We start from the raw sequence: 23,214 nt of genomic DNA, 5'->3' as shown, positions 1-23,214 counted from the left end.
TTTTTAATGAGGGTTTTTGAATGAGATTATTTTCAAAGGGCAAATTTAGCGCTCTCAAATAACGGCATATATATATATATATATATATAAACACAGTAGATATAAATGATGGTGGTATGTATTCGTGTGCGTATTTTCCCGTGTTGTGTCTGGGGAGGGTACGAGCTCTCGAGTGATGTTGTTCAACTTCAGATGGCCTTTGATATTGTTTCCCTCTCCTGAGAGAGCAGGAACAATCAGAGAGAGAGAGGGGGAGAGAGAGAGTCCCCCAGTCATACTGCTGTGGTGAAGTGCCATGTAGTAAACAGTATGTACCTAAATGAATGCAGTCTTTAAAGCAATATCTCCCATTTCCCGTTTTGATTTGATAGTGAACTGGTGAATATGGTCATTTAAGCTCATTTACCTGTAAAGATTTAGTAGTACGATTATTCTTATACATGGGGTAACAGTAGAAATGTAATGGCATTGAGCTCCATGTGAATGTACATACATACATACACAAACATATATACTGTATTTATATATGCAGTATATATATATACATGCATATACATAGGGTGAACAGAACAATTAAGCTCATAGATTTATGCACTTTCTCAGATATCAGTAATGTAATTATTAGTATTATACAGAAGAGGAAAAGCTAATCAAAGGCCTTCATTTTACTAAAACGTATTTAAACAAACTGACCAATGTGAAATTGGATCAAATATTTCTCTTTTAATGGCCTATGATTGTATACAGTTTGACTTTTTTAATGTTTTGTTTTCTATTTGACATGTTCGCTTTTTTCCCCAAGTGGAAGGTGGTTGTTTTTTGTAGCTGGGTCGGACAATCAGGGAAAAGAACAGATTGCTAGTGTTGCGTTTATATACGATAGCTCTCTCTGTGGTTTGAGGTGGCTTGCCTGCATCACCAAACCAAGAAAGTGCCATTTATTTGACTGTTTACATGTGTCGTTCCTCTCATATTAAACTGAAAGCACTACATCATTGCCAGTGGTTAACTTGTTAGCAAATATAAGATACAAAACCTATATATTTAGTTTGCATGACATGTACCATTTCGCGATAGATTCTGAAAACTGTATCGAAAAGAAGAAAAGCATAGCTCATTGTCAACGAATGTCATTTCAAACCTTTGCCTTTATATTGATGACAATAAAATGCAATTTTCGTCAACGCGACCGTGTTTGATGAGTTCGTGTAACTGTTGGCGGAGTGAGACTGTACAAGCTAACAGATGTTCCTCAGTCTACAAGGGCCCTCTACTGGAGCTCCTTCAGGTTAGCCCTCATGACTGGACAAACAGTGCCCTCTAGTGGTGAGAGGGGAGTACTGCGGCGCAGTCCTCTCATGACCCTTTCTGGAGATCATAGGAACAGTCTACCGAAGACTTTCTATCCAAGTCTGTCTGACCCTCACCCCATGACCCCTTAACACACCAACACACGAGGAAGGACTGGTGTATATTGATTATTTATTGTATATATTTACAAACAAGCACATGCAGGGGTTTGACTGTGACTGACACTAAAGGGGCAGTAGCTACTATAAATGCAACAGTAAGATAGAGGGCAGGGCAGGCTACATCACACCAGAAGATACAGAAACACACTGCTACACACACGTGCACGCTCACACGTGCACCCTCACACGTGCACGCTCACACGTGCATGTGCAGGCGCGCGCACACACACTAACGCACGCAGAACCCCAGATAGATAGAGAGACAGATCGGGGTGCTCAGACGGCTGATTAACATCTGATACAAAAGCATTAAGACGATCATTAAACATCAAACGTAAAAATAAACCTGAATCAACCAGAACAAAATCCTAAACCATCAAGATAAATGGGTAATCTCGACAAACACAATACTACCTTATAGTTATTGTTTATTATTTATCTGCAAATACATTGATATTGTCTAGGGCTTAGACATTGAATAGCAGCCTCAGATGGCGGGTGTGTATTCCTAACTAGACACCATACAGTACTTTTGGAAAATATGGCTGCCAGGGTCATTTTCCCCTTGAGCATCGTCATAGTAACATTATACTCTACATGGCTACATGGCTTGTTGGCATTAAGACCTTTACTGCGCCTTTCCCAGCCAATCAAAAGACATTTCAACAGTTGCGTTTCCTGAATTCAAGTTAAGGGTTAGGTCATTCAAGGTAGGTGTAGTAATATAAGACTTTACAAAAGACACTTGAATGTCTGGAGTACTGCATTCTAGTATGGAGGGTAGCTTTAAAAGCAAATAAACTATGATCACCGCAGAATATCTCCATCAGAGAGCTTTGAGAAGTACATGATATGCATAGTCATAACGCTAAGTCTACAGAATAACTACCAACCAAATCCTAAAATACCATACAGCATTTTGTTAGTGATAAAACATTGTTATCAATACACTACCACTTGAACATCTTGCACTACCACTACTAATAATATTAACGATGATCATCTCACATGTTTAAACATGACAAGTAGGGTAAGGTAGCATGTGACCGTTCAGTCACACAGACTCTGAGACAAGGCAGCCATTCACTCACACAGGTGTGGGGTTTTACAGCTGTGGTCCAATAAGAGACAAGGAAAATACGCTCGTAAGCTCTGATTGGTCGAGTTCTGAGTGTCTGCGAGGTGGATGGTTCAGCTGGTAGCCTATGAAGTATCTGGATGTGAGACTGAGGAGGAGGAGCATATCTCAGCTACAGTACTGCTACGCTAGTTAGAGTATACTGTGCTGTCTTGACAGTAGGGCAGATATGTTGGCTAAATAGATATTCTTTTGCATTCATTCAAAGCATTCACAGTCCTACGCATTCAGGGACTAAACATATGAGATTATATCTACCGATGATGTGGATATGATGCTAAGAGAGTGTGAGGAAATACAACACACAGGAAGAAGCCTTCAGACACCAGATCACGTGACACAGCACATCCACAGTGTGTGTGGGGGAGGGGCTACTAAAAACTAGAATTGTGATTGGTGATTAAGAGATATGGGGAGAGCAGCAAAATCAAATGGCCGATCACTTACGAGTAAAACTCTTGATCAACCTTGAAAGTTTTATCTTTTACTTATCGCTTATCTGTTTTTCTCGTGTTCATCCATCTTTCTATCTATCTTGGTAAAACCAGTCTATATTCATATACCTATATATATTTTGTATGTATATTTATACAGTCAAATAGTTATCATTTAATGCTTAAGAGTTGCAGAAACATGTCAACACACAAACCAGGCCACAGGGGAGGGATATCGGGGTGGTCAGAGAGGTCACAGAACACAGCTACGGGTCACTAAGTTACATCTCTACGCAACAGGAACTACGGGCCAATAATCTAACACGGCTTCCTTCACTGGGCGGCCGGCTGGTCTGAGCCCCGTCTCTACGACGACGCAACAGGGAAACAAGTGACCAGCAGGCCGCCACGCCTCAGAGTGACCACAGATCTGAGAGCGCGTGGATGAGCTGAATTAAGCACAGATCTCATCTGGCTCAGACTCATCCAGATGCTGCCAGATCTTTGGTCACCGAGGAGAGAGGATGGAGAAACAAGGAACAAGAGATAAATCACCCCGAATTCAAAGATGAGAAGTGTTGTAGATTTGAGTTGTTATTGCACACCATCTGCTGTACCTGAAGTGGACCCACTCATGTTCACGTGTGGGTTAGCGCTGCTGTTTACTCACACGGTGAACTGAATACAGCAGATGGTGTTGTAAGCTATGTACCTACATTTCAGACCATCTTGATTTAAGTGTGAACTATCTCTTCCAGAGTATTATTACCTGAACACAACCTCTCATTGTTAATCTTTTTAGTGTTTTTTTTGTTTTTGTTCTTAAATTCTTATATCAGCAGCAATCCGGCAACTGAAGTCACATGATTAAGGAGGTGTAGCCAATGGGCACAAGGCCTTCCTTTTCTCCTTGACGGCAGCGAATCCAGTCGTGGTCGACGCCACCCAAGATGACTAGCTCCTCCCCCTTCTGGAAGCTAAGCTCCGCCCCTGTGCCGGAGTGATCGCACAGTGTCCTGACCGACCTGCAGGGGGCGCACACGGTGTCCGTGATTAGCATACTTCCACACAACCTCGTTAATATCTAAAGGAACAGCAACACGTGTTTGTCCTCCTCCCGTGTGTCCTACCTGAGGGGGCGTGGCTTGTCCGTGTCCTCCTCGGTGTCCCCCTCCCTCTGGCTCTCCATCTCTATCTGGCACTTGGCCTCGGGCTCCAGCGCCCTCTTGAGTGTGGGGGTGGAACTGCTGCTGACCATGCGGGTCAAGACAGTCACACCAGGAGCCAGCCACTGAGAGGGACGTCTGGAGAGACGAACGAGAGTGAAGAGGTGGAGGAGAGAGAGAGACATAAAGGAGAAAAAAAAGAAGAAAAAGAGAGAATTAAGTGTGTTGTGTGTCGGGGGACAGGTTACATGTACTGAAAGCACACACACACGGAGAGGTCAACACACAAGTCAACACACACAACACAAACTGACCTGCTGGGCGGGGTGGGTGTCATGGAGTCTTTAGAGGCTCCAAACAGTCTCCCAAAGCTCCAGGGGACAGCAGCAACACCGTCTTCCCGAGGACGCTCACTTCCACTGGGGTCAGTCTGCTGAGCCTGGCCCTGGTGGTCTGGAGGTCTGGAGGTCACCCCTGGGCTCAGCTCTGTCAGGTTCTGGCCCAGCCGGCCCCCCCAGCGCATCACAGCCCCCCATCCCTGCTGGATGACCTTAGCAGAGAACGGACACAATCATTAAGTCAGTACACATCTACCGTACACATCCATCACACACCCTGGGGCATTAAAACCAGCAGAGATGCAATTACCTGTCCGGCCTGCTGGGATAAGCTGGCCTCCCCGTCACTAGGGGGCGCTATGTTCCTTATCTCCTTCTCCTGCACCCACAGAAGCTGAGGGCTTGTCTTCCCCACACCGACAGGGACTTTCACAGACGCCACACCGCCATTGGCCAACTCCCCCAACCCTCCAACCAGCGGATCAGCCATTGAACAGGAACTTGCTCTGACATTGGTCTCCTCAAGTTCCACGCTCCCAGAATCAAGCTCTGACAGGCTCTCAAAGTAGCTTCTACCCAGCCAATTAGCAGCCGACCCTCGTGGTGAGAGCCTGAACCCTGCATCCTGATTGGGTGGGCTGGGGATGTTTGGGCTTTGATTGGCTGGCTCGAGATGGTGGTGCTGGAAGAGCAGGTCAAGGTTAAAGGTCAGCAGGCCCAGCGGCTGCAGCAGGAGGAGGAGCTCTTCAAACAGTGGCTGGCAGGAAGTCGAGGACAGGCGCATGAAGGAAGTGGGCCGATAAAATGTCTCCAGCACATCTGGGAAGAAAGAGGTAGAAAGTGAGTCTTAACGACAGAGACTGACAGGCTGGGTGTAGGACTCTGAGGCTGGCAGCCCTAGTGAAGGACTCTGAGGCTGGCAGCCCTGGTGAAGGACTCTGAGGCTGGCAGCCCTGGTGAAGGACTCTGAGGCTGGCAGCCCTGGTGAAGGACTCTGAGGCTGGCAGCCCTAGTGAAGGACTCTGAGGCTGGCAGCCCTGGTGAAGGACTCTGAGGCTGTGAACTTACCACTGCAGGACTGCAGGTGAGAGAGCCAGAAATCCAGCAGCTTGTTGCTGTGAGAAAAAAATTAATAAAAATGTTTGAATATGAGAATATGCATGTATGTGTTACACACAGAGATGGAAAGTTAAGTTTGTTGCTGTACTTTTTTCGCAGATTTTTTCACATCTCTGCAACAGTGTAATGATAGTGTAATAAGTGTAACAACAGTGTAATAACAACATAATAACAGTGTAAAAACAACATTTGGAAAGGTTGAAAACAAGTTTTGAAAAAACTAGAAACTTTTTGGTTTTGTGTTGTGTGTGGAAAAAACAGCAAACGACAAAAAACGTAAGCTAGTCTTAGAAAGCTACCATGGTGCAAGGTAGACAGTGCAACAAGAATATATATATATATATTTTTAAAGTGATGATGTCATGTTCAACAGGTAGTGGCTACTTTTTACTTGTATTCTATTTCTTGTTTTTTGACTGTTTTTAATGTTTTATTGAATGTTCTTAATTGTTTTAAATCTTGTTTTCTTTTACATTATGTTTTGATGCTTTTAAAGGTGTTATGTGAAGCACTTTGAATTGCCTTGTTGAAATGTGCTATACAAATAAACTTGACTTGACTAAGTAAATGTCAGAGCTCACACTTATTTACTTTAACTTGAGTGAAAAAGTGTAGCACTTCAACTTTTACCAGAGTCTTTTTAAACATGAGTATCTGTAAATTCTACTTGAGTGAAGGACGTGTGTACTGTACCATCTCTGGTTACACACCTACTACACAGCACATTTCAAAGTGTTAATTTAACATCAGGTGTGTTATACACAACTGACGTTGTGTCCTTGGGCAAGGCACTTCACCCTACTTGCTTCGGGGGGAATGTCCCTGTACTTACATTTACATTTATTCATTTAGCAGACGCTTTTATCCAAAGCGACTTCCAAGAGAGAGCTTTACAAAGTGCATAGGTCACTGATCATAACAACAAGATAAAAAAACATCGCGAGTAGCCAAAACATGAAGCACACATTGTGAACAACCAAAGTAAGTGCCAAAGGGAAGAACCATAAGAGCATGTAGTTAAACAAGTTACAATTAAACAACATGAACTGCTATAAGTGCAAGTGTACTTACTGTAAGTCGCTCTGGATAAGAGCGTCTGCTAAATGACTAAATGTAAAAATATATAAGGAGTGTTTATACAGGTCCCCTCATGAAATGCCCCTATATAAACCCTAATGGTGTGAGATTTACTGTGTTTATATGAGTTGACATCATCCGCTGTCATAACACTAATTGGAAAAAACATCCGCACTTCCATTTAGCCTTTTCTCCATCTGCTGTGTGTCAGCGGCTCGATGACTCAAGGATCCATCACAGGCCCCAGGAGAGGAGGAGAGAGGAGTGGAGGAGGAGGGGAGGGGGGAGAAGAGGAGGGGAGGAGAGAGGAGGAGTGGAGGAGAGAGGAGGAGAGGAGGAGAAGAGGAGAGGAGGAGAGGAGGAGAGGAGGAGAGGAGGAGAGGAGGAGGAGAGGAGGAGGAGAGGAAGAGAGGAGGAGAGGAGGAGAGGAGGAGAGGAGGAGAGAGGAGGAGGAGAGGAGGAGTGGAACAGGCAAGTGGAGGAGCATGCAGGAGACGTGTCTTACTTGAGCAGGCCGAGCAGGAAGGCGTTGAACCTGTGTTTGCTTTGTCTCAGCTGTGTTAGCTCTCCAACACGATTCTGAATGCTGTGCAAGGCTGCGGTACCAGGCCCTGGAGGGTGGAGAGGAGGGGGGGGGTCAGAGAAAAACATGGTTTTGGCTCTGAAAACAAATCGATGTTGAATCAATATGTTATGTTGACGTGAACCTGAATTTACTGACATTGAAATTAAACAAGAACAGATCACTGATAATAAGGCTGAGAAAGCTAGGAGGAGGGACAAGAGAAGAGGAGCAGGAGGAGGAGGGAGGAGGAGGAGGTGGGGGAGGAGGAGGAGGAGGAGGAGGAGGAGGAGGAGGAGGAGGAGGGGAGGAGGAGGAGGGGGGGGAGGAGGAGATGGGGGGGAGGAGGAGGAGGGGGAAGGAGGAGGAGAAGGAGAAGGAGGGGGGAGGAGAAGGAGATGGAGGATGGAGGAGGAGAGTGACTCAACAGAATAACGAGTACAACGGGAGAGTGAGAGAAAGAGGAGAGAAATGGAGAACAAAGGCAAGACTGACACAAAGGAGGTTATAATGAGAAAAATCAATAACCACACGTCTGTCAGAGTGAAAGAAGCCTTTGATATGTTGTTTATGGAGTAGAGAGGGGCTGTCTTGTCTGTACTGGAGGGCCATTCTCCTCGGTACTGAGCCTCAGTGTTTCCTACCTGACTTGGTGGAGGCCTGGACCAGTCCCCAGGCTGAATTTGGCCTCCTGCCTGAAATAAGGTCATTCTGGTGGGGCTTGAGGCCATCGGACAGAAGGCTGCGCAGGGCGGGGCAGAGGCACTGCAGCGCCAGGCGACCCACAGACGGATTCACACTACTGTCTCCTGACAGCGCCTGCACAGGGGGAGGAGAGGGAGAGGGAGAGGGGGAGGAGAGGGAGAGAGGGAGAGGGGGAGGGAGGGAACAGGTGGAGAGCAGGAGACGGAGAAGGTGAGGGGTGAAGAAGGAGGGCATAGAGCCAGAAAGATGGATGAGCATGGAGAGAGTGGAGGAGAGGAGAAGAGGAGGACACAGAGGGAGAGAGAGAGAGATGAAGGGGTGGTAGGGAAGCAGCCTGGAGTTAGTGCACAGGGAGGGTCATGACTAATGACAAGAAGGGACTATGGTCATTCTAGTAGTACCTCATAAACAGGCTATGGACATGAGAGAAAAGACAGATAGACAGAGGGGAGAGAGGAGAGGTAGATTTCAACAATTATTTTATGGATGACAGGAGTATTGGAGGCAGTGTATTCTGCGTGGGTGTATGCAGGACTGACCTTCTGTACCAGGGTCCTGGAGGAGCTGAACTGGGACAGCACCGCCTCCACCGCCACGCTGACCGAACTGACCAGAGCTGCGAGGAGGATCAACCAATCAGCACGCTACGCATCCCACGAGGGGGGAACACATGCAGTATGACACCAGGCAGCGTAAACTGTGTACGGTGTGTGAAGGTCGCATCACCTCTCTTTTCCTGCAGGCACAGAGAGGACAGCCCAAGACCTCTCACAGGACCCCTCACATTTTCTCCCATCCAGGAAGTCAAGCCTTTTTGTTCCGAACCGGCGAACGACACACTGCGGACCGCTGAGACCAACACACACAGAAAAACAACCTGATGATCCCAACGCCATACAGGAAAAATGACATTCAGCTCTAAAGAATACCAGAACATTTACATTTACATTTACATTTATTCATTTAGCAGACGCTTTTATCCAAAGCGACTTCCAAGAGAGAGCTTTACAAAGTGCATAGGTCACTGATCATAACAACAAGATAGCCAAAAAACATTGCGAGTAGCGAGAACGTGAATAAGCGTTATTAGTATCATTAGTGGGAACAGGTAGCCAGGTGGTAGTCGAGGCAACGCACACAGCAGCAGAGGAGCAGTTTAGCCAGTCGTGTCTCCTGGATCATAGCAACACTCTCATGGGGGAGGAGGGGGGGAGGAGGAGGGGACTGGAAGCACACATCCATAGGAGGATCGTTGGCCATGCATTAACCTTGACACGCACATTAACGCTTGCAAACTCTCTCTCTCACACACGCACGCACGCACGCACACACACACAGGGAGGGTCCTGGGGGGTATGGGAGATCCTACAGTTTGAACACCTCAAACAGAAACCAAAACACATGCAAGACAGGTTTCAGCACGATAAGCACATTTCAATCTTAGTTTGGCCTTTATACTAATCCTACAACACAAACCAGGTATATAAATGTAGCTGTAACATTTATACACTCAACACTGTGTTAGTTTCAAGCCTGGCCTGTAGCCACTAGCACACACACATTATCAGTGAAGAAGCCATGAACTTATCTAGGTTATTCATTTAAACACACATGCAATATCAACACAACTAGACAGACAACATGGATGTCTACAGACAGACAGACAGACAGACAGACAGACAGACAGACAGGCCACAGAGGTAGACAGACTGAGAAATATGATCAGCCTAAGAGAGTACGAAGCTTCTCATCTCCTCTGCAGATCTGAGGGAACCGTGCTGATGTCAGCAGTGTCCTGGGAGCTTCTGCCAAATGACTCACACCTATCCAGTTCCTTCAGATCTGCACAAACAGGAGATACGAGGTGGAAAGGCCCCTATTCAGCCCAGACAGACAGACAGACAGGCAAGCGAGCAGGATGTTAGAAAGACAGAGTGACGGACCGAGGGGGTGTGAGAGAGAGAGAGAGAGAGAGACAAGAGAGAGAGAGACAAGAGAGAGAGAGACAAGAGAGAGTTCTTACTCAGCGCACAGGGCAGCGGTGGAGTCTGGTTGAGTGTCAGGGGGGCAGGGGGCTTCCTCGGGGGGATGGGCGGGTACAGGTAGGGGTAGTAGAGGGGGGCAGCCAGGGCAGGGAGGGTGTGCGAGCGGGGGAAGAGGGGGGAGCCTAGACGGGAGCCCTCCAGACCAGGAGGGGGAGCACCGGAGCGCAGAGGGGGGGAGAGAGCTCCGATGGGGGAGAGGCGGGGAGGGGCACCGCGATGCAGGGGGCAGTTCTTGGGATGGTAGAGGTAGTATGTGGGCAGTGGTGGGAGGTCTTTGCAAGCCCTGGTCATGTTGCGGTTCCTGCCCGGCTGAGGGGAGTCGTGTGTGAGCTGTGAGTGTGAGCTGTCTACGTAAGCAGAGTCACCGAGTGTGTTTGAGTGTGCATCTGCGTGTTCTACACCCACAGTGCGTGTGTGGGCATACGTCAACATGGCTTCCATGTTTTTATACGGGGTGGTGCAGCGTTGATTGCGTGTGTTGCCGCCGCCGGGTGTGAGCACGCCTGTGTGGGCGGGGGGGGGGTTCTCAGAGTCAGCGACGTACAGCGAGTCAAAGTTACTGACGGAGTCACGGCCGAAGCCATGGTCCACGTCTGCTTTCGTCTGAGAGTCGTTTACGTAGCGATACACCGAGTCTATGTTTCTCTGGAAGTCGCCTCCGTAACCACGCAGTGAGTCTAAGCCTTCATCGCTCTTGGAGTCAGAGTCAGGGCTGTACCCAGGCCTGCCTCCAGTCCTGCCCCCATGGTGATACCCTGAGTCTCTGTCTGAATCTGGGACGCTGTGGGGAGGGGAAGGAGGTGGGGACGGGCTGGGAGGCCTAGCTCTGGGTTGGGGCTCCGCAGGGTGAAGGTGCGGGGCCTCTGGTCTGGCTGGGATGCTGCAGAAGCCTGGCCTGTAGCGGGGGAAGGCGGAGTGCAGGAAGTAGGGGTAGGGCTGGGGCTGGGCGCAGGCTCGGGCGAGGGACAGAGGGGGCGAGGACACTGCTCGCCCAGAAGCCGTGGAGGCAGGGTAGGGGCAGCAGGGAGAGGGGAGGAGGGGCAGGCGAAGAGGGGGAGGGGGGCAGGGGTAAAAGGGAGGGGGAGGAGGGGCAGGTGAGGTGGGTGAGGGGGGTAGGGGAGGGGGGTGAGGAGGAGGAGGGGAAGCAAAGCCAAACGTTTAACAGAACGGTGAGGAAGGATGAGAAAGAATGAGGAGAAGAAAATAAAACCAACGTAGCAAATAAATGGGAAGGAGAGAGAAAGATGAGAAAATGTTAGTGTCCGACGAGAGAAGAATGCAGATTCATGAATGTAAACCGGCAGAACTCTTGAGAAAACATGCAATATCAACATGACCACAGGTCTGAATGTCTGGTCCAACACACACATACACACACACACACAGATACCCACAGTGCATAACAGTCAATGGAGGCGAGTTATGAGCCGTAGTCAAAGTTCTGAGTTTAAGAGGTCTAGATAACTGAAGTACATTTCCTTATATATATATATATATAACCTGTGATTCCCTGGTGTCACTGGCAGCTTCTAGACCGTCTCTAGAACACCTCCAGCCTTTCATCCCGTCTACACCTTGTTAAACTTGCTCCTGTCATGAGCAGGGTTTCGCTGGTGATACAATGCAGCAGGTATCACCTCTGAATCACCTCTCTCTCTCTCTCTCTCTCTCTCTCTGACTCTCTCTCTCTGACTCTCCCCTCCCTCCCTCCTTCCTCTCCCTCTCCAGGGCTTCAGTACAGTGTTATGCTGAGTCAGTCTTCAGAGTTCTGTTACTGCAGTCACACTGTCCTTCTCTTCACTTGACTCCACATTTGTTACTATCGACACCACACTTTTGGTGTAACGTGACTGGCTTAAAGCTTAAAGTTAAAAGACCACAATACCTTGTCTCGTCTTGTCTTGTGTGGAGCTTATTGTCTTTCAAACACAGCCCAACTATAGCACTTCCTGTTTTTCTGGCACTGTGTCTCTGTCATTGGTCACATAGGCAGAGTCCCGCCCCCTTTTTGTCTTAAAGGTATACACAACCTTCGGCTTCCTGACAGAGACGGTGGTGAAGTGGTGAAGGTTGCCCGGTGATAAGAGCGCATGCTTTAGTTTCTCATGGAACAAACACTCTGCTGGGAGAACATCAACAGCTTGGAGTGTTGCACACACACTTGATTATACACACTTAACCTTTTTGAACGTGTCACAAAGACCAGAGGAAAACTAGGTTCAACCACATCAAGATATGTTCTTTCCATTAGCCCTACACTTATCGACACAGATTTGTTAGAAGACTACTGTGTCTGCCTTACTGTTGTGTCAAAGTCTAAACACAAACCACAAGGCTTCTGTACACAGGTTGAAAATGAGTTAAGGAAATATGATATGAGTTAGATGTGCCTCTGGGAGATAAGCCCAGCAGAGAGACCAGAGATAGTGAGGAGAGGAGAAACAAAGGTTAGGTCAAGGACAGACGAGAGGAAGGATGAGGTGGAGGAAAGCAGCATAAATGACTCACCAAAATAGGAAGATAGACTGACAGGGGGAGGGGGGGCAAAACAGGGTCAGATCATCAGTCATACAAAAAGACATGAGAGGAGAGGACGGAAATGAAACACACAGGTAGGTGTGAGAGAGAGGCGTACGCGGACGGGAAGATGGAGAGAACTGGAGGGCACGCAGGGATGGAAAGATGGAGCAGGAGATGGAGAGAACTGGAGGGCACGCAGGGATGGAGAGATGGAGCAGGAGGTGGAGAGAACTGGAGGGCACGCAGGGATGGAGAGATGGAGCAGGAGGTGGAGAGAACTGGAGGGCACGCAGGGATGGAGAGATGGAGCAGGAGGTGGAGAGAACTGGAGGGTACGCAGGGATGGAGAGATGGAGCAGGAGGTGGAGAGAACTGGAGGGTACGCAGGGATGGAGAGATGGAGCAGGAGGTGGAGAGAACTGGAGGGTACGCAGGGATGGAGAGATGGAGCAGGAGGTGGAGAGAACTGGAGGGTACGCAGGGATGGAGAGATGGAGCAGGAGGTGGAGAGAACTGGAGGGCACGCAGGGATGGAGAGATGGAGCAGGAGGTGGAGAGAACTGGAGGGTACGCAGGGATGGAGAGATGGAGCAGGAGGTGGAGAGCCACATGGGCTCTCCATTACCCCCCACCCTGGTCTGCAGAGTGGATGAATAATTGAATAAGGCAGCGATGACATCACACCCAGATCACCATGTCCACAGGAAACAGCTGGTAGCGATTCCCGTATCTATTCTCCTCACATCATCTCCTCTCTCTCTCTCTCTCTCTCTCTCTCTCTCTCTATAATCATCATCTATTTTCCATCTCAGTTTTTTCATACGTAACTTTGTGGCCTGCACTGACAAAGAATGAGTGCAAAACTGAACCCCATCTCTCAGTTTCTTCATCTATCTCCATCTGTTACTTTCTTTCTCTGTGTATTTTTGGACAGAAAGTGGTCGTGCACCATTTCCTGTCAGTAGTTACCCACATTCCCTCTCAAAAGGAAAACTCATTTGCTTCACAGACAGTGGCAATTTCTATGGAGTGACATTAGGAAATGCTATGTCTCAAAATTTCCACCTGCTCAAATCCTGTTATTTGCTCAGAATCGTCAGAATCGTAATCTTATGGCACTATCTTCACTATTAGAGGCATACTACTGAACACCCTCATCATCACCACCATCATCACCACCATCACCACCATCATCACCATCATCACCATCATCATCATCATCACCACCCTCATCACCATTACCACCATCATCATCATCATCACTCACCTGTGGTTCTGGACTCCAGTGTTCTTCCTCCATCCGCTCTTCCTCTCACCTCCATCTCTTCATCTCCTTTTCCTTCCTCATCCTCCCTCATCTCTCCATCCCCTTCTCTCTCTCGCCCCCTCGTCCACAGGTCCCCCTCGCTGGCTGAGCACCCAATCTTCTGTGACGGGCGCACTTCGGGTTGTCCAATGTTATCATCCTCTTTCTGGAACATTTCTCTAAGGGCAGCCAATGAGGTGAGAGGGGGCGGGTTCATGAAGACGGCCTGAGCCTGGGAGGTGTACTCCCATTGGACGTCGTCCCCGTCTGTCTTCTCCCTCCTCCATTTGAGGTTGTAGAGTATGTCAGGGTCAGGGGTGACGATGTTGGGGTCGGGGTCTGGGTCGGTTATGATCTGAGTGGCGGGGAAGCTGGTCTTGCTACGGTTACGCAGCTCCTTGAAGGTTGTCACATTTGACCCAGACCCTGACCCAGACCCAGACCCAGACCCTGACCCCCTCCCTGAGGTAGACCCTGAAGAGGATGTCGTCTTCGGGGAGGTTGTTGTCTTAGGGGAGGTTGTTGTCTTAGGGGAGGTTGTTGTCTTAGGGGAGGTTGTTGTCTTAGGGGAGGTTGTTGTCTTTGGGGAGGTTGTTGTCTTCGGGGAGGTTGTCTTCTTCGGTGGATTCACCAGCTCATGTTTTCTCGGGGGCAGTGGTGGCGTTTCCCCGTCGGGTGAAAACGCCATCAGCCAATCAAATCGGTCAGGTCTGAAGGAGTTGGCAGTGAGGGTGCAGACTTTGATAGGAGGCAGGGTGGGGGGGACTGGGGGTAAAGGTCGTGGAGGAGGAGGGGGAGGGGGATCCGAGAACACAGGGGAGTAACTGAAAGTCCCAAAGGTCATGTTTGTAGCTTTCTTATCAGCAGTATTGCTGAGGCCAGTGCTGTAGGAGGGTTCAGGGGCCCCGAACCCACTTCTTCTGTTCCTTCTCTTCGCCATCTCGGTAAAGGAGGTGGTCCTCAGTGGACTCCTGCTCTCCTCCTTCTTGGCTTCTTCTTCTTCTGCTTCTCCGAGTGCGTCCATCCCTCTATGCCTTTCCACATCTAACTTTCCTCCATCTCTCCATCCATCCAAAGTCATCCCTTCTATATCATATTCCTCCTCCCCCTTTCTGTCCTCCCTTCTACGGCTCCCTCGTTCCTGTGGCTCTCCAGGTCTGCTCAGGTGGAGGTTCACACCCTCTCCCTGCTCCTCCAGTCCCCCAACACAGACCCCCAGCTCTGGACTCAGCTTCTGAAGCTCTGCTTGGGTCAGTCCAGCCAGCATCAGAAGCTTCCGGATCTCTACATCCAAGGCATGGAAGGAGGGAGGAGGAGGCAGGGCTGGTGGGGGGGGGACGGCAGGGGGGGAGGAGGTGGAGATGGAGATGACTGGGTGAGGGGGGAGAGGAGGGGGACGCGAGGTGGGGGGGGGTAGGCAGAAGGGGGTCTTTTCCTGTTCCGCTTGGAGAGCGGCCAGCCTCTGCGCCTCCTTGCGGGCGAGGTGTCGCCTCCGAGGCGGAGGGATGGGGGGGAGGAGGGAGGGAATGGAGGGGGGAGGAGGGCCAGCGTAGAGGGAGAAGTAAGGGATGGGCTGAGAGACCGGGAGAGGAGGAATGGATGGAGGAGACGGGGGCAGGGGTTTCTCACACCTGAAGGTGGAGAACGAGGGGGAGGAGGAGGTTGGGGAGAAGGTGGAGAGGATGGGGCTGGGTGAGGTGCAGATGGAGGAGGGCTCTCGGCTGATGTTGATGTAGGTGTGGAGGTCAGAGTTCACGCTGGCGTGGCGGGCGGGTGGTTTGGGAGGTCTAGGCGGAGGCTCCACGGGAGACGGAGTCAGAGAGTCTGAAGCCAGGGTCTCCTCGGAGTCTGAAGGGGCTGTGAGGTCCACACCAGCATCGGAGAACTCCTGGGAATCTCCCAACGACTGTCTTTTGTACAGCTTCCAGGGAATGTCGACGTTCCCCATCTCATCCAAAACATCGGAGAAATCTGCCTCTCCCAGATCGGCCAGATCCAGACCCTTCTCGTGGAGCCTGGTAATGTGGGCCAGCTTAACCTGTCTGTTGACCTTTTCCAGACCATCCAGGTGATCCAGTCGATCCCTCAGCAGCTCTCCCGAGGGATCCCCATCCAGGTCCCAGCGGGCCACCTGGATCACCTGACTGAAGCGTTCCATCTTTCCGAACTCTCCCATCGATTCCAGGAAGTCCATGAGGCCCAGTTTACTGACCCCTGAACCCAGATGCCCTGCCTGGCCTTTGATTCCCAGGTAGTCGGACGAAGGGGAGGCAGGGGCAGAGGGGTACCCCTCGTCGGGGGAGCAGAGGGGAGGGGGGGAACGCGACGCAGAGCAGAGAGAGGAGGGGTCGGAGACCTGAAGAGGCAGGGTGGGGGGCGAACTAGAAGGAGGGTAGCATTCAGGAGCCTGAGCAAACGCATGATCCTGGGGTGAGAGGGCGATAGAGAGATCAGAGTGCGTCTGGGAACAGGAGAGAGACATGGAGAGATCCGCGCAGTCCAGCTCCAGATCGGAGCAGGAGCTGATGGAGGTGGAAGAGGAAGAGGTGGAGGAGGAGAGAGAGAAGTCTAAGAGGGAGGGAGGACAGTCACAGCACGAGGGGACAAGCGTGTCATCGTCATCTTCATCGTCATCATCAACTCCCTCCTCTTCATCGTCATCTTCGTCCACATCAACCTCGATATCAACATCCACGCTGCTTCCCTCCTCCTCCTCCTCCTTTTTGTTGTCCACGTTCGAGCTCTCCTTTACTTTCTGTACCTCCAGTTCCAAAGCAGCAGGGGGGGAGGAGGCGTCAGGTGGCTGGGGCTGGGCGGGACTGGCCTGGGGCTGGGCTTGGGCCTTGACCCCTGACCCCTCCTGCCTCAGTGGTGGGGGTGGAGGAGGAGGCTGGAGTTTGAGTTGATGTCTGATAGAGACTGTGTTGTTGTTGTTGTGGTTGTGGTTGAACATGCTGTTGTTGTCCTGTGGAGAGCGCCCATCACAGCATAGACACGGCAGGCTGGGCTCGTTACAGTTAGGATCCAGGACAGGAAGAGGAGGAGGAGGAGCTACGTTAGACACTGCTGCCGCACGGATGCTCTTGGGTTTGGGTTTGGTGGCAGGGCCGGAGGTCTGCTTCTGTAGGCCCAGTCTAGACTGAACCACAGGCCCACGTGCCTGGGGCCCCACCCTCACCCTGGAAGACTCTGGGGGCACTTTGGTAGGTCGACGTGGCGAGGAGGTGGAGAGGGTGTTCATGTTTTTATCTTCCCTCCGGAAACCCGGGCCATGGGTCTTCGGTTCCACGCTGGTGTTGGTTCTTCTGCTTGTGTCGAATCGTCGAGGCCTCAGGGGCAGCGCGGCGCGGGAGGAGTGCATTGCGGAAGCCATACTTTTGCGACAGTCAGTTATTTCTGTTGCTATAGAAACCTGGATTGGGTTTTCTATCTAAAGACCGGAAGGATCCAAACCGAGACAGGCCATGGCAGTCACATTCTGGCACGAGTCCAACGGTCCTGAAACATCAAAAGAGATACGGGAGTCAGCGGACACTGGACGCTACGTCACCATGTTCCATAATCAGCACAAGAGACCTCGATCTTGTTCTGTTCAAATTTTAAATATTATTACATCTTTGAAGTTGAAACCATCCCCAGGACCCTACATCAAACTGGGCTTTCTTAGCTACGTAATTAACCGAGTGCTGGGAGCGGCTGGATCTAAATCTTTTTTTTTTTCTTCCTTCTCTCCCTCTCTCCTTTCCAAACTCACTAAACGCACGAGCCCACATAAACACACAACCCCCCCCCTCCCTCTGCCAAATGTCAGCTGAGATCTCCACAAAAAAAATAGCTTCAACTAATTAACAATTACCAACATCCCTCAGTATCTTAGCCTTGAGATTCCGCTCAATTGAGCCATGAAGGCACAGCCTTTAGAAGAGATTTAATGTGAAGTGTCTTTCTCTATGTATCTTAATGCTTCCGTTTCCCCCACTATCATTTTCACATCTTTCTCTTTCTATAGGGTTTTTCTTTCTGTTATACGCACAAATACACACACTGTCACTGCTTTGGTTTACTGTCCTAGATAAATACATTGATAAAGGGAAACTTTAAGATTACACTCAATGTAGTGTTTAGACATACTGTACATTAAAGGACGCATAAACATACCAGTATATTCTAGAACAACTAGAGCAGAAAAAAACCAAGCAGCAGCGCAGTGACTAACAGCGAGTCTGTCTTTTTAAGGCACATCCACCGTAGGCTATACTGCTCATATTCCTCGGTGCCCTTCACATCAAACGGCCGAAAATATACTGTAAATCACTACCAAAAAGCGCTTATTTCGGGCCTAACTCAAGTCTTTAGTTATGCACGAGAAATCTTGAAAAAAGCAATAACTGTACAGCGGATACACCGCAGAAGAAATACTCTCCTATCAGGCATATCTTCAGTATTTACCACCGGATTTATCGATCCAATAGAGCTGATGGAGACGGGGAGCGGGGAGAGGGGAGGGGGCTGGATATAGGTAGTATACCCCAAGCCGCAGCGCCCTAACATATCCACCCCCGCTTTTATCCAGTGTAGCCCAATGAAATAAGGCCCATAAAAATATAAAACCTTTTAAATTCTTGAATGTAATGAATAATTGTTCCTTAGGCAACAGTCAAATCAAAGACATCCTAATGATGATGATGATCTCAGGGTCAGTGGATCTTGTGAAATGTAGTCGAAATAAATGTAAAAGGTAATGTAGGATATTAAAGAAAAAACGACCAAAGTTAAAAGAACGTACTCACCGTCAGTGTAGTTTAAAAGATGGAGATGTAAGAATCCGTCTCGGATGCGAGCGCCGCGACCCCTCCAACCGAGGAATGATTCCAAGATACAGCGAGAGCATCTCCTCTCGCGACCACCTCCTTCTCTCTCGTCATCGCCCTCCGCCCATTCGACGCAATCAGTAACCACACCTCTGTCCTACCTCACCAGTACATCCTCTCCATCTCCCCAGCCCGCTCCCTTCTTCCTCATTCGAAGAAATGATTGCCTGAAAAGGAACATTTTAAAATATACCACCATTTCCCATTGATTTTGGTCCACCTCCATTGCAGTATAATTCATTCTTGAGTTGTTCACAATCGCAAAAACATTTATCATCCAAACTCACAGCTCTTGGGATCATTTCTTTAATAAAGCAATGACATGCCAGTCTCAACAGGTAGATATGCATATTTAAATTAGACTAACAGAGAAGCTTAAAAAGTGTGTGTGCGTACGGATGACAGAAAAAGTCCTTGAATTTTTAAATAACCCCAACTCACTGTATGTAGATTTCAGGCGTCACTTTAAAATTATCATCGTAATTCTTAGAACACCTCAGAGTTGGTGAAAGACTTAAAAACGACAGAAAATATGTTTTCTAATAATATCAACAACATGACAGACATGGGTAAATAAAAATTGAAAACAGAACATGGTTTTGTCCCACAGCGCAGAATCCAGACACGGACCCTGTGCTCCTGTGTCAGATCTTTACAGCAGTGTCGGTACGGCAACATGCAGTGTTGGTACGGCAACGTACTAGTGAACAGGAACAGGCATCATCGCATCTATCAACCAAACAAAGATTAGGCTATTCCTCTGATCTGGCAGAATGTGTACGATCCAGAGGGTTCCAGAGTGGACAGCTTCTCTCTGAAGCAGAGTTCAGGCTTCATAAGCATTTAAAGGACTAGTTTCATTTATATCTCTACTTCCTTCCCCTCGCCTTCAACACCTACGATTAGGATGCTACCTAGCCCTACGGTACTTAAGTCTCTCTTACATGAAATATCTGTGGAATCAAGGAGAAGGAAATAGGGACCTAAATGGCCCCAGATAAGTGTCAGACTCCCAGTCCAGTCCTGATTGGGTGTAGCGCTAACAGGAAACTTCACTTGTTCCTTTTGTAGATTTTCTTGGCGAAGTTGAGGAAGACGGCATGGGGAAGGCTTTGGGCATGAAGCGCAATCAGTTTCTGTAACCGCTGGTAACTGTCCTCCTCGTGCTGTCGGTAGAGTGCTGGCATCTGAAGGGTGTCGTACAACGCCTTGACCTTCTCCACGCTGGCGTCGTCATGGCGACCGTAACACGACTGAGGGGAGAACATTAAAATGTTCATTCCTCATCCTGAAAACTTGAGTGTTTTCATGAATGAAGTTTCCGGCTGCATACGTTCATCAATGTTGAGCAAGGAACCCCATGTTCCACAGAGGAGACGAGGCATTCATTCACATGCTCACTGATACAATAACTTGTTAAAGCAATTCAGCCCTATTCACATGGCTTATCGCACAGGGCATGTTGGAATGGACAGGATGTGATGCGTGTCACGGAGCCTAGTGCTACGAGAGGAGGAGGTGTGTGATGTCGCTTCGCTCACCTCCAGCTCGGCCCTCTGCTCTGAGGTCATGACCCCCAGCGCCGTGACAACCAGCCAGCTGCACTTGTTGTCCTGGATGTCTGTACCAATCTTCCCCGTCACTGCAGAGTCGCCGTAGCAATCCAGGTAGTCGTCCTGGCAACAGCAAAGCATCGTCAACAAAAACACACATGCTTGTAGTAGACAGAACACTGCTAAAACTTGGCTGGCCTTTTACTGCAGGAGTTCAAGGAAGCGGGTTATGCTAGCAGTGGTGTTTCTGTTTCACCTGTATCTGGAAGAACTCTCCCATCTCCAGTAAAATGTGCTTGGCATTGTTGTGTTCCTCCTCGCTCTGAATCCCAGCCTGCAGAGACAGCACAGGACACAGTTAAAACACCAAGCTCTACATTTTATATTTTCTACATTTTATATTTAAAACTCATATGTTTACACCTTCCTGCCATAGTTAATTCCTTGTTTGTGCAAACTTACTTAGCGAAAAAAGCTGATTCTGACCTGGTATATCTATACTGTTACACATACTATTGTAGTTACAGGTCCATCAATGTTACACACTCACCATATACATAGCAGCCGCCACAGGGAGATAAAAGGAGTAGAAGGCAGTCTTGTACTTGACTATCGCTTTGTATCTGAGAGTGGGAGAGAGTGAGTGAGTGAGTGAGTGAGTGAGTGAGTGAGTGAGTGAGTGAGTGAGAGAGAGAGAGAGAGAGTGTGAGAAGATAATGCGGGTTTTAGCCCCAAATAAAATCCAACGTGTTAGCAACACAACAGTACATTTCTGTTCTAAAGACCTCAATCCTGTTCTACGTCCAGCTCCCTCATCGTTCAGTCCGGGCTCCCTGCCTCACCTTTCCATCGAGAATCTGTTGAGGTCAATCTGGCCAGGAGGAGCCGTCATGAGGTCCAGAGCTTGACCCAGCTCTGTCTGAAAGGATGTCTGATACACAGAGACACACACATCATTATGAGCTTGTCTGTGCCTGTGTGTGTGTGTCAGACAATGGCACCCAAATCCGAGAGCCTGTGTAACCTGTGTGCATGTGCTACCTCCATGAACAGCTCCAGCAGGTGCAGGTAGTAGGGCTGTTCTCTGCAGTGTCTACGCAGCAGCCTGTAAATCGCCCCCTCCAGCAGGTAAGAGTCGTTGATGGCGTCTAGACCAACTCCATCCTGGAAAAAACAAACAGTCTTATCTCCTGTTGTTGTTGTTCATCATGATCAAGAGGCCAGACAGACAGACAGGCAGACAGACTCACCCTCTTGTACCAGCAGGGCTGTCCTCTACGAGTCACAGAGGCATCCATGATGTCATCAGCTACCAGGAAGAAAGCTTGAAGCTACACAGACAGACAGGTATAACTGACTATAGCTAGGACAGACAGCAACCCCTGACCTACAATTAAGTGTATTTTGTAACTTTGATTCTGTGTTAGTGACTTGCCTTTGGTGTGTGAAAACTGAGGAAAACGTGTCATTTTCATGCTCAATAATGATTGGTCCATGCTCTTACCAGCTCAATGCACCACCCAACCAGGAGGGCCCTTTGCACTGTGTCATGAGTGAGTTCAGTGGGAGGGACTAGCTCTCGCAGGGAACAAATTACAGAAAGACCTCGGTTTCTCTTGCCTCCAGGTGCATTGTATATCAACACCTGGGAGACAGAGCAGGAGAGACACAGAGAAAGAGAGGGAGAGAGTTTAAGGGAAATATAAAACGTTTCTGATCACACACCCATGTGCTCAAATAAGGCACACAAGACAAAGTTTACAACACAGCTTGACAGCCTTCCAGTTTCGCCCATTTACTCTCTCCTGACTGACACTAATGGATGGACTGTAGTTACCTCTCTTAGTCTGTTGAGAGCATCCGCAAGGACGGCGTCTGTTAAGTCCTTCTCCGTCAGTTCAGTGACCAGCTCCTGAAACTGGGCTTCAAACAACTCGGGGTCCGACTGCTCTGACCCCAAGGAGTGTGTCCCGTTGCAACGACTGTCACCCTGCACAACAGACAGGGGAGAAGAGGACAGTTACTATAATTAGTAGGTTACCTTGGCAAGAGACGCAGAATCCTAGTTAGCTAACTCTAGCTGGCTGGCAGCGTTGGTCTGACCAGGCTGAAATCTCTTCGTGCTCGGCTGGCTAGCTAGCTAGTTTAGAACTAGCGCTAGCTTTGTCATGCATTGATTACGTTTAAAATAAGACAACATTAACTCCTTACCATAGTGTGCCCGTCTTCGTCTGCAGTGACACTGGAGGCAAGTCTGTCTAAGCTGCTTCTGTCGTTGCTTTTAGTTTAGGGAAGGAGATCTGTGCGTTGTAGTTTTCTCTGCCGTTCCAATCAATTTTATCGCTTAGACAGTGGACTAACTCTCCCGACAGCCTTCGCGCATCGCGACATGGGCGTGGACCAACAAGGCTTCATATGACATCGAGAATTTTCATTCGCTATTGCCATCGAACCAGGATGGGCTTTTGAGACATCTAACCAATAGGACTCATGAAAAATAAAAGCGTACATGGTCGGTGGGCTGTTGGTGTGTCTGATGATAGCTTGTAGGAGGCTCAAGGTTCCATAATAGACCTGCCCCCATGCTCAATGTCACTTTGATCGTGTCGATTAAACATTTTAACTATATAACTAAGGATACGTTGATTAGCTGTGAATTATAAAACCGTGCACAAGCCAAGAAAATGACCTTGTGTGTATAATGAAAAGAAACACAGATTATTAGAAACATTCCCACGCAAGGTCTAAATTGGAATTCGTTTTGTTCACAGAACACATTACGGAAACTGAAATGTAGTTGTGTATAATTTATTTTATATGCTGAATAACATCGCATTAAAACGTTCTATCATCAGAACCGCATTTAAAATGTATGTCATATTGAATATATTAACTTTATTTAGGTCTC

At 48.7% G+C, this 23,214-nt stretch overlaps 3 protein-coding genes across 3 annotated transcripts in view; 1 reads left to right on the top strand and 2 right to left on the bottom strand.

The window, feature by feature from the left end:
• The window catches only part of LOC136943850 (histone-lysine N-methyltransferase ASH1L-like), a 10,495-nt gene extending 9,699 nt beyond the window's left edge, over positions 1–796 (top strand). The window contains exon 11 of the mRNA XM_067237333.1: positions 1–796. This exon is cut by the window's left edge and continues 1,277 nt beyond it. The gene's annotated coding sequence lies outside the window, so the exon portion shown is untranslated.
• A 2,410-nt stretch (positions 797–3,206) lies between these two features.
• Positions 3,207–14,149, bottom strand: rusc1 (RUN and SH3 domain containing 1). Its single transcript, XM_067237131.1, has 11 exons — positions 13,844–14,149; positions 10,035–11,039; positions 8,738–8,821; positions 8,551–8,627; positions 7,951–8,125; positions 7,250–7,355; positions 5,617–5,663; positions 4,859–5,367; positions 4,525–4,760; positions 4,175–4,348; positions 3,207–4,069 (listed from the first exon to the last, which is right to left on the bottom strand). The coding sequence occupies exons 1-11, from the start codon at positions 14,097–14,099 to the stop codon at positions 3,904–3,906; spliced, it is 2,835 nt and encodes a 944-aa protein (XP_067093232.1). The 5' UTR covers positions 14,100–14,149; the 3' UTR covers positions 3,207–3,903.
• A 4,894-nt stretch (positions 14,150–19,043) lies between these two features.
• Positions 19,044–22,638, bottom strand: fdps (farnesyl diphosphate synthase (farnesyl pyrophosphate synthetase, dimethylallyltranstransferase, geranyltranstransferase)). Its single transcript, XM_067238100.1, has 10 exons — positions 22,518–22,638; positions 22,144–22,296; positions 21,811–21,951; positions 21,557–21,637; positions 21,348–21,470; positions 21,149–21,237; positions 20,857–20,929; positions 20,563–20,640; positions 20,295–20,429; positions 19,044–20,006 (listed from the first exon to the last, which is right to left on the bottom strand). Exons 1-10 carry the CDS (start codon positions 22,518–22,520, stop codon positions 19,806–19,808), a joined length of 1,077 nt encoding a protein of 358 aa, XP_067094201.1. The 5' UTR covers positions 22,521–22,638; the 3' UTR covers positions 19,044–19,805.
• Between the last annotated feature and the right edge of the window lie 576 nt (positions 22,639–23,214).

The sequence above is a fragment of the Osmerus mordax genome, chromosome 6 (assembly GCF_038355195.1).
Source record: "Osmerus mordax isolate fOsmMor3 chromosome 6, fOsmMor3.pri, whole genome shotgun sequence".
Lineage (NCBI taxonomy): Eukaryota > Metazoa > Chordata > Actinopteri > Osmeriformes > Osmeridae > Osmerus > Osmerus mordax.
The sequence above is the reverse complement of the archived record's forward strand: the minus strand, read 5'-3'. Positions and strand labels throughout refer to the sequence as shown.

Bases quoted from the DNA above. Each gene is read 5' to 3' on its own strand.
- rusc1 (XM_067237131.1), bottom strand. From the start codon at position 14,099: ATGAACCCGCCCCCTCTCACCTCATTGGCTGCCCTTAGAGAAATGTTC. The intron at 7,356-7,950 runs GTAGGAAACACT...TCCACCCTCCAG, and splicing joins CCAGGCCTCCACCAAGTCAG to GGCCTGGTACCGCAGCCTTG. The intron at 4,761-4,858 runs GTAATTGCATCT...TTCTCTGCTAAG, and splicing joins TATCCCAGCAGGCCGGACAG to GTCATCCAGCAGGGATGGGG.
- fdps (XM_067238100.1), bottom strand. The intron at 21,638-21,810 runs GTAAGAGCATGG...CTGTCTGTGTAG, and splicing joins TTGGGTGGTGCATTGAGCTG to CTTCAAGCTTTCTTCCTGGT. The intron at 21,238-21,347 runs GTAGCACATGCA...TCTGTGTATCAG, and splicing joins TGCTGGAGCTGTTCATGGAG to ACATCCTTTCAGACAGAGCT.